The sequence below is a fragment of the Panthera uncia genome (assembly GCF_023721935.1).
Source record: "Panthera uncia isolate 11264 chromosome D3 unlocalized genomic scaffold, Puncia_PCG_1.0 HiC_scaffold_8, whole genome shotgun sequence".
Taxonomy (NCBI): domain Eukaryota; kingdom Metazoa; phylum Chordata; class Mammalia; order Carnivora; family Felidae; genus Panthera; species Panthera uncia.
In genome coordinates this window covers 24,808,889-24,819,425 of record NW_026057586.1, presented here as the reverse complement: position 1 = coordinate 24,819,425, position 10,537 = coordinate 24,808,889, and the positions used below count along the sequence as shown (strand labels likewise).

At 51.0% G+C, this 10,537-nt stretch overlaps 1 protein-coding gene across 1 annotated transcript in view; it reads left to right on the top strand.

Moving 5' to 3' along the window:
* The first annotated feature begins 451 nt into the window (after positions 1-451).
* LIPG (lipase G, endothelial type) overlaps positions 452-10,537 on the top strand; it is a 25,254-nt gene continuing 15,168 nt past the window's right edge. Inside the window, exons 1-4 of the mRNA XM_049620083.1 lie at positions 452-829; positions 3,637-3,818; positions 5,458-5,637; positions 6,763-6,874. Of these exons, the coding sequence (XP_049476040.1) occupies positions 733-829; positions 3,637-3,818; positions 5,458-5,637; positions 6,763-6,874 (571 nt within the window). The 5' untranslated portion in view covers positions 452-732. The remainder of the gene's footprint in view (positions 830-3,636; positions 3,819-5,457; positions 5,638-6,762; positions 6,875-10,537) is intronic.

The window sequence follows — 10,537 nt, the reverse complement described above, 5'->3', positions numbered from 1 at the left end:
GAGAAGGACCAAAAGGGTGCCCAGATGACTCTCCTCCATCCTGACCCTTGGCTCGCGGCGCGGAAAGCTCACTTAGGGCGCACTTTGGAGAGGGTAACCCTCCTTCTCCGGGGATCGCGTCCCCAGCGGGCGCGGCTTTTCGGGGCAATGTCCCCCCTGGGGCGGCAGGGGCGAGGAGAATCTGGGGTCTGAGAGGGGACACTAGCAGGAAGTGGGGTGGTGGGGGCTCGGCTGCCAGCAGGGCGGGCGGGGCTGGGCGCGAGGCGCGCGTCCACGCGGTGGGTGTGTGCGGCGCTTTCATTCAAACTTTGGGGAGCCTAGGTTCCGGCGTCAGCGAAGGTGTAACCAATCAGAGTCCGGGGACGGGAATAAATTATGCAAATCACCATCTGGCGATGGGTCAGATGACTCCCATACTTTAAAAACTACCTCGCCGGGAGCTCCAGGAGTGACAGCGGCGAGTCCTGGCTTCCCCGGCGGGCGGGCGGCCCGGGTGAAGGCACCTCTAGTTCAAGCCCCTTCATACTCCCCGTCCCCTCCTCACGGCTCACTTTAGCCAAGTTTTCCCCTCCACCTTCACCTTCAGCTGGCTAAGGCCACCACTCTCTCCCTGGGCGAGAGAGGGCTGCCCACTCCGGGTCTTACCAGCGCGGACTGCTGGAAACCCCGAGAGGTCTTCTTCCTCTTCTTCTTTTCAGTCCTGTTTCGGGAGAGGGGGTGTGGCGGGGAAGGATGCGAAACTCCGTTCCTCTGCTCTGCCTCTGGAGCGTCCATTGTTGCTTTGCGGCGGGAAGCCCCACACCCCCCGGTCCGGAGGGACGGCTGCAAGGTAACGTGCACTTACCCTTATTACCCGCCCCCCACCCCAGCTTCTCCGGGCCATGCCCCCTCTCTGTCTCGCCGACGCTTTTCCAGCCCCTCCCGGTGCCTGCGAAATCCGCTTTCCTTTCCCACTGCCCATTCGCTCTTTCTCAATCAGCCTTGCAGTTCACTTGTTTCTTGGAGCTCCGGGCGTGCACATCCCCAGCAAAGCATCCGAGAAGCCGCAGGCGAGTGTGTGCGCTGGCCCGCGCTCGCCCTCTCGCCCCACCCCCTTCCTTGATAAGATTCCCTGGATCGGTGCTGTCCAGCCAGCCGAGTCGGCTGCCGGCTGCTCTTTAACCGTGTCCTTTGCGAGGCGAGAAGGTTGTTAGAGCTAAGTGGCTTGGTGCCCTTCCTTCTAGTCTGGGTGTAGGTGTTGGCAAAGTTGGGCGGCAGGGGTAGTAGCTGGCTCTGGTGTGATTAGCGCTTGCGGAGAGTGTTCGGTGAGTAACTTGTGCCCAGAAGCTGCTGGGCCGATTCCCCCAGGTTGCCAGCCTCCTCCTCCCCAACACCCTTTCCCATCCCCGCTCTTCCTCTTCCTACCTCTCTTCACCTTCCTCCTTGTAGCTGCTAGCTTTTCTTCCAAATTCCTTTCATCAGAGGAAGCCTTGCCCTGGTGGAGTGAGGGTAGGATCACCCATCCGGGTGCCAAATCTATTAGCTAAGCAGCGGAGAAGGGAGATCTCCCAAACTCCACCCCATTATTTCACCTTCTTCTAGTCTGCTGAGGTTGGGCCAACGATGCTGGTCCATGTCAGTTTATGTACTTGTGGGAGGGGTAATTTGAATGAATGGGAAAGCCTTGCTTTACTTAACATGTTCCAATGCTAACTGGAACTGAGACCTGGGGTAGGTCAGGTCTCTAGCTCCTGTCCTGTAAATCGGTAACACTCCTTCCGTGTCACGTGTTCTGTGATTCCGAATATTTGTGGGCCATTCTCTCCGTCGAGAAAGTATGCCTGCTCAGTGCCAGGCACTGTTCTAGGATCAGGGGATGTGATGTGGAACAAGACAGATGAAGACCCCTGCCTCACGGAGCTTGCATTTCAGTGGTGGGAAGACAGATGGCAGAACTAATTAAGATATGTAATGATACTCGGTGGGAGAAAAGTGAAGCAGAGGAGGAAGGAACAGGGTGCTGGGGGAGAAGGTGGCACAGTTTAAATCTGTGGTCTGGTTTCCCTCACTGAGAAGTTGACCACGGAGCAAGGAACCGAAGAAGGTGAGAGAATGAGCCATGAGAGCACATGGGTAAGAATAATCACAAAGTCCCAGAGGTTGAAGTGCCCCAGGCTGGAAGCGGTAAGAATGAAGCCGGAGAACTCTGGGGTCAGAAAAGGCCGGATGCTAAGGTGGAACTTTTATGTCAGTATGTGGGTTTATCCACAAATCTGTCCCAGGAAGCCAGCAGACTTCTCTCCTTTTCTCCTAGAATTCCCCATCTGGTCTCTGTGAGTAGCTATCTGGGTGATAACTGGGGAGGGACACTATTTTTGTCCATGGTTCAAATTTCTGCTGGTTGGGGCTTTTGTTCATTACTTCAATGGCAGTTAACCCGAGGTCTGCTCATGTATATTTAGTTACATTTTCTGGAACCTTACCCTTTGTACATCTGGTGTATTCTTTTCCTCCCCACTGCCCTCTTCACCACCACCTTCTCTACTGTTTTGCTGTCTCTTTCCATGATGCCATTTGCCCACCCACTCTGGGATAAATGAAGCTCCTGGTTTGGTCATTTGGTATTTTTTCCCTTGATTTCTGGGTGACAGGAGAGTTTGATTTTTCTAATTTCCCAGCCTGTTATCAAGAGGTAGTTTCCTGGATGGCTGAAAGAATGCTGGATGGGGTTCCTTTATGACTGTCCATAATAATGTGGTGATGACAGTGCTTCGTGTTAAAAGGGCATAAGGGCACTGTATGCACTGAAAGTTACGATTTTGCTGCTTTTATGAATTTCCTCATGGCTCAGTCACTTACTTAACAAACTAAAAGAACGTCTGGCCCATGTTTAGCACTGCAAGAGCCCTGATGCAGGAGGTGTTTGAAGTAAGTGCTGGAATCTAGCTGGCAACGCTAGAGGAAGCCCATTGTATGATAGCGGATGGCTTCTTACCTCTAATTCCAAAATCCAGAATCTCTCAAAATTGGAAAATTTGTTTGGTAATTTGTTTGGCAGCGAGACTTGGCCTCACCGGCCCTGAACTCATGTGGCAGCAAAAACTGATCAGAACTGACACGAGGCTATCGATAGACTTGATTTCTGCCCTTGAGCGTGAGTAGTTTCGTATTTCCCTGCAGAAATTTTAGTGTGTTTGATTACTGGGGAATGCCCCCAGACCCTACTGGGGATGTCATGTACTGTGTGGCTTATGTGCCATGATGCCTTTCTAAAATCTGAAAAGTGCTGAATTTTGAAACTTGGCTGGTCCCCAGCATTTCAGCAAAAGAATCGAGGACGCATACTCTCTAAAAGTAGCCACTTGAGCGTAGGAAGGAGAACTCATTTTGGTAGGGAAGAGGAAAGAAAGGTAAGAGAACCTGTTTATTTCAGAGTCACAGTAATTAGTACCGATGGCTAATATTCTTAAATTCTGAGATGTCCCTTTATAATATCTTTGCAACTCTTCCGGGAAATGAGGAGAAAACATTCAGCAGGTATAAAAGCTGAAACCCAGAGGATTAGGTAATGTGCTCAAGATTGAACTAGAACTAGACTCCAGATCTCTAACTACCCGAGCCTACTAGATGCACCCACGCTCTGTTTCTTTCCCCCAGATGAGCTCCGTACGCCCAGGAATGTACAGATTGTTGCCAAACCTCTTGTGAGATTTAACCTCCGCACCTCTGGGGACTCAGAACACGAAGGATGCTACCTCTCCCTCGGCCACAACCAGCCCTTGGAAGACTGTGGCTTCAACATGACAGCCAAAACCTTTTTCATCATTCACGGATGGACGGTGAGCCCAGTGGAGGGAGCTCGGCAGCTTGACACAGATTTGGTTGCCTTTGTTTTGGTCAATTAAAAAGAAGGCTGGTGCTTCCAGATTCTACTGTCTCTCGCTCTCTCTCTTTTCTTGTGGGCTGCTTGTGTTTCAGACAGCTGTGAAGAATGTAATGGGCACTTCGCTGAGGGGGCTATATGGACGCCAGCAGGGTGGTATTTAATGCTGGCACGCAGCGGGCTTTCAGAAAGTGGCTCTCCTGAAGGCAGCGGCCCAGTTCCACTGGCTCTTAAGGGGCCCTCTAATTACACTTAATTACATTGGTCAACCACTGCCTCGCGGGGGCCTTCCCTCCCTAAGAGCTGAGCTGAACTGCAGCAACTTGACTGGCTCCGAGAGTCTATGAAGAGCCAGCTGGCCCAGATCGCTGGCCGCCGTTGGCATGGTGCCCTCCTGTTTGCATAGAGATGGCTCCGTTTAAAGGCACTGGGGCTCTTTATGCGCCCTAGCTGAGCAATTCACATTGAAAGGCCCATGACAAACTTCAACAAAAAAGGGCTTTAACGCTCAGCTTTAGAAGCTTTTGACCAGCGAGGGGTTTATTCATTCCTATAATGATGGTCTGTAGGAAAATGACACTATTAAGTGAGCAGGTTTCTGCCTGGGCTAATTGAGGGGGGGACATTCCTTCTTTTAATGATGAGAAATTCATATCCGTTACATGCTTTCTGGGTCTTTAGGTCTATCACCAACTGCTGGGGTCAGGCCTTGTGGGTGGGGGTGCCTATCTACCTAATGTGACTGAAGAGGTGGTCAGGGGCTTGTCTATCCATCCTGATCCCACAGCCTACAATTAGAATCATGCAATTGAACCTTTTTAAGCCCCCCTGTCAAAATGCAAATACAAACTGCCTGCAACTTCCAAATGGGTTGCATTCCAGAAAGTTCTTTTGTAATCTGGAACTTGGAAGAGCTTTTTCCCATAGAAGCAGGATTGTAAATGGCGTTTGGGTTCCCAGGCCACGCACAGAAAACCTATTTATCTAATAATGTACATGTGGATAGGTTTACAACTGGACCTAGTCACTATTTATAACTTTGTTTCTGTGGGAAAATGTGTTCTGAGTTCTAATTTGGGATTCCAGGGACAGATCTTCCCTACTCTGGGGTCAAGAGGGATGGCAGAGATCGGTTGTAGGAAGGGGTCATTTGTTAACTGTGCATCTGCCTAGGAGACCGCGTCTCCTTGCGTCTCCAAGAGAAAAGCTAATTCTCCAGGGTTACCCTTTCTACCTGCCTTTGAGGCCTCTTGCTTGTCTGTGACAGGGACTCAGGTTAACCTCAGGCCAGTATCGCCACCAATGTTTATCTCGTAATGGTCCTGTTGGACAGTGGGTAGCAGCCTAAGACACCAGCTATGAAAATTCTGATGGGAAAAAAAAAAAAAGATATAAAGAGCAATGGAAGACAAACACTCATGCAGCAGTCCTGTCTGTGGCGGGCCCTGCTCAGGTACAAATGTCTGGTGCCTGAGCAGCCATTGCGAACGTTCTGGAATTGGCTGGGGAGAGGGTCATGGAACTGAATTCCATATTCATCAGGATTCCTGAAACCGACAAGAAGAATTTTTAAAAAAGTCCTTTTTTCTTTGCAGATGAGTGGCATGTTTGAAAATTGGCTATACAAGCTTGTGTCCGCCCTGCAGATGAGAGAGAAAGAAGCCAATGTTGTGGTGGTTGACTGGCTTCCCCTGGCCCATCAGCTCTACACAGACGCGGTCAATAACACGAGGGTGGTGGGACACAGTGTTGCAAGGATGCTCGATTGGCTGCAGGTAAGGGCTTTTAAGAGCAGGATCTTGAACCTGAACCTTCTTGAGAAAACACAGTTCAGACTGTGTTCCAGTGAACTTCAGGCGTCTGAGAATATCTCTGGGATGCAAATTTTTACTGAATTAAGTATTACTTGAAATACTTGAAGGCTGGCGCTTTGGGAAAGCTTTTTAGTTATTGATATACCTCTGGATTCTTTTCTGTTCTTTTATTCGCCGGAAGAATATCTGCCTTATGGGTTGTTACTTGCTGATGCCCTCAGGTTGGGAATGAAAAACTTCCTGGAGTCTGTTCTTGCCTCTGAAGGGTGGCTGTCCTCAGGGGTGAGGAGAGGGTTGGTTCCCACAAATGCAGCCTAATGCCACACTTAAAATATTAAGTGTGGAAAATATGTCTTGAGGTCTTAGATTTACTCTCTATAGGTTAATGATTTGCCTGAGATCACAGACTTTCCTGGGGGCAAGGGTGCGCTGGCAAAGTGACCCCATTATCTGGGCAATTCCAGCCTGACTTTCCTTTTGCCCCTGGAATCTGATGAATTCTGGCAGCATCTGGTCAGGGGTACTCTAGCATTACCTCATTTTTCTGCCTAGGTCGTTTTGTAGAGCTTGGTGTCTGAGCTGTGGGACCAAAGTCCCACCTCGGCACCCCTGCCAGGAAGTGCCCTCTCAGGGTATGGTGCTTCAGCTCTGGGGTCCTGGGTGGGCTTGTGGTGAGCAGATCAGCAGCTCCTGGGGCCTAAGAAGCGAGGAAAGAGTAGGCTGCTGCAGGCTGTGGCTGGCACTTAGTCTCCAGTGAGTCTGGTGGCTTTGATTTCCACATGGCCACCCCCACCTCCTGCAGTGCCAGAGAGAATGGGAACGTAGCCAAAGGGTCAGGTATGTGGTTTCTAGTCATAACCTCCACCCTGCCCCCAGCACTTGGCATTTAAATTGGCACAAAGTCCTTTTGCCTTCCCCTCACCTGGCTACATCCCTTCCTTGTCTCATTGCCGGCAATGAGGGCCATGCCCTGGGAAGTCTCTGTCCCTGGTTCCCGTGGCTCTTCCTCATCGCCATTGAATGGTTGGTGACCCGGTGGGCTCGGGACCACTGGCTGCGCTCACACACTTTTGTGGTTTTCTGCAGGAGAAGGATGATTTTTCTCTTGGGAATGTTCACTTGATCGGCTACAGCCTTGGAGCCCACGTGGCAGGGTATGCTGGCAACTTCGTGAAAGGCACGGTGGGCAGAATCACAGGTAGGGTCTGCTTCCTGCGCTGACGGCTGACCCCCGAGCTCCCCCGGCTCCTTGGCCAAGCTGGCTTTTCTGAACTGGAGTGTTCCCAAAGAGGCAGCATGAGGGAGCCATACAGGGTTAGCTTTGGAAGGGACCCTGGGGATATGGAATCCAGAGCTTTCAAAAGTTCTTTTCAGTCGCAGAATCCCTCTTTCAAGTTGAGCTTGTGTGGGACCCTGATAAATGAAACAGACAGAAGGGATGTTCTGGTCGAAGCTGGATATATGGTGGGTAGTGTTAGCTTTGCTCTTGGGCCTTCCCCATCCCCAGAGAAATCTCAGGATCCCAGAGCACCAGGGAACCCACTTTGAAAACCGCTGGCCTGGTCTGACAGGCAAGGAAACACCGAGAGGCAAACAGCTAATAACTGAAAAGTACAGAACCGCAGTGGGTCCTGACCTATCAGCCTTTGAGGCTCACTCTTTTCTCCACCAGTGATGCTTAGGACCTCAAGGGAAATGAACGGGTGGTGGAGTCGAGTTTGAATTCTGCCTTATTTCTGTTTCATCCACCAAGAGCCTCTTTCCAATGTTTAGCTGGCACATTTATTAGTGATAATTATCTGTTTGGAATGTGCTGCTTGAGATTCTCTTCCTCTCTGTCCCTCTCCCACTCACGGTCTCTCTCTCTCTCTCTCTCTCTCAAAATAAATAAATAAACATAAAAAAAAAAAAGAGGGCTTGGGGTGCCTGGGTGGCTCAGTCGGTGAAGCATCTGACTTCGGCTCAGGTCGCGATTTCATGGTTTGTGGTTTCAAGCCCCACGATGGGCTCTGTGCCGACAGCTCAGGGCCTGGACCCTGCTTTGGATTCTGTGTCTCCCTCTCTCTCTGCCCCTCCCCTGCTCGTTTTCTGTCTCTCTCTTTCAAAAATAAATAAACGTTAAAAAAATTAAAAAAAAAAAAAAAGAGGGCTTTCTGATATTGGCACCCAGGTTGTCAACAAAAAATTGTGTTTCCCTTTTGCTGAGCTTTTGATGTGTGTTTGGATTAAATCATTTAATGATTTAAAAAGTGTGAAAGATTTTCCTTCCCATTTTTATGCTTCCTCAAATCTGTAAACAGAGCTACCTCTAGGCTGAAGTTAATGGCAGATTTGTTGTCCTAAACCTTTATCTTCCTTCCAGAATTCTTTTATTTGTCTTTACTCCCAGCTTCCCTCTCACCTCCGAGGTACCAAGGCCCAGCTGCTCACCTCGAAGGAGAGATTTGGTCAATTTCTTTCCTGGCAGTGTTTTTATTTTAAAACAGGACTTGGGAAGAAGGGAGTCCTTAGCTAAGAAATAATTTAGTAAAGGGAGAATTTCAGGTTTTAGCAGCAAGCAAGTGGGGTAGATTTAAATATATATGGATATTTGTAAAATTTTATTGGCTCACCTCAAATCATCCCGGGGCTTCAGTCTAAGGTACACACACACACACGTATACACACACTCTCCTTTAGATCCAATTCCTTGATTTAGCACAGCTTGAGAGCCTCATTTTTGTTTACCAAGACTGTGGGGCCTAATCATCCCGGTGGACAGTGATAGTGTGGCCGCACACGACTGCTCGTTAACCCGTTGCTGGCACAGCCCTGTTGGGCTGTGAGCCGCTCTGGGTTCCACGGTCCGAGCGACTCCTCCTGGCCCCCAGTGAGAGGCCTGATGCTGCAGAACCAGGCCAGCCGTGTTCAGACTGCAGCTCATTCAAATCCCCAGCCACCCCTCCCCCTCCCGCCAGCCCGGGGTCATGGGCAGCAAGGACAGGTTGCAGATCTTTCCTTATTCTCTTTCTAAATCTGCAATGAGCTGGGGAAGAGTTTTCTAGTTCTTTCCCCCTGTCTCTTTGGGTGGCAGCTGCTGAGATGGGGGCTTTGCTGACCGAATGCTAATCAGTGCTCCGTGCTGTCTACACGCAGCATGGGGCCTGCGTGTCCCAAGCATGGTCCTCTCCTCCAGCCCTTCTCTGCGGGCAGGGGCCTGAGTGAGCCCGGCGGGAAGAAGTACCCTCTGTCCAGTTGCCCAGCAGCATCTCAGAGGGCATGTGGCTCACCTGACGGGTGCTGTTGTGCATGTCCGGTGTGGGGGAGGGGCATGGATGTTCTTCTCGCTCAGTCCGCAGACTTCCCCTGGGTCTGGGAACCACGTGGTCCCAACTGGTAGTAGGACCAGACTGTAGCTCTCGTGGGGTCCTAAGGCCCATGATGCTGCTATGCAGAGGCCAGCAGGGAGACACCTGAACCCTAGTCTTGTTTGGGTTAGGGCTGTGGACGGGGGTTTGCCAGAGTTTTACCTTCTTAGGCTTTTGAGAGAATTCTGTGCCTCACTAGGAAAGAGGTCCTATACTTCTCTCTCTTTTTCTTAAATTTTTTAATGTTTATTTACTTCTCCAAGACACACTGCGGTGGGGCAAAGGGGGCCTTTTGGCTTCATTTTGCGGATGGGGTAGTAGGAACCAGTGCTTAAATGACAGGTGCAACATTTTACACCCTTAGTAGCAGAGCCAGGATTCAGACCCAGGCTGTGGGGTTGCAGAGCCTGCCCTGGCCACTGTGCCACACTGCCTCTTCTTGGTTGGTGAAGATAAACCAGCAGTGGGAACCGAGCGGGACCTGCCCTGCCGGACCAGAGTGCAGAGGCTTTCCCCGGCGTGTGCGCGTGTGCACCCGTGTGTGGTTTCCATTTGCTGGACGGAACATCTTGGAAGGTGTCTGACCGAATGGAAGAAGGGCTGGCTCTCCACCTTTTCTTTTTTTGGAGGGGACAAGCTCTCCCTCCCATCCCTAGTTGAAAAAAAGTAAATCGTACCACTTTTCCCCAGAGTCTGTGAGCCCTGGCTCTGTGTCAGGCTGGGTCAGTCTGGGTGGGTGAAGGCTCAGCCTGCCCCCCCAGCCATCCTTTCGAGAAGCCCTGTCAGCTGCCTGCATTCCTACAGCACAGCTTGGTTTCCATGGCACTGACCGTCTGGTGGAGACTTTTGTTCACATCAGGCAAAGAGCCCCTCTCTTGTATTGGTTGCAAAGCAGAATGTTCCCCCCCCCCCCTCTCTCTCCCTCCCTCTTTTTTTCCTTCCAGAAAACATAGCAAGAGGCAGGGGGAGGCTGCCTGTGTCAGTCCTGTAGCCCTTGGCAGCCTCTGAAATGAGTCATCGTGGGCTGTGCCGGGGGGTCACTGCTTTTGTACCATCCTTCTTGTGGGCCCTGGGCTGGGGATGAACCGCCAGGCAGCTCGGGCTTCTTTTCTGCTTTGGCCATGCATATGCATCTATCTCAACTTCTTCTGGAGCCCGCTTGCTTCCACCAGCCGCGGCAGCTCTCGTGAGTGACGGATTTCGTAAGCTTACCGTCCACTCCAGCCAATAGCTTGGCCTATTGCTTGGCTTAAAATCACCCCCGTCAGGCCTCACAGGGTGCTCCCTGGTTCTATTGCGCTGGGATCTGGTGGGTTCTTTTACCCATCTCCTCCTTTAACGACTCTGTTCTCCGTCTAAACTCCTCTCCCACGTGGTGTTTCTAGATCAGGGTGCCTCGACCTCAGCACTGTTAATGCTTTGTTGTGGGAGCTGACCTGAGCATTGCTGGATGTTTATCAGCCACCCTGGCCTCTGCCCACTAGACGCTAGCGGCTTCTCGTCCTCGTCCTTCT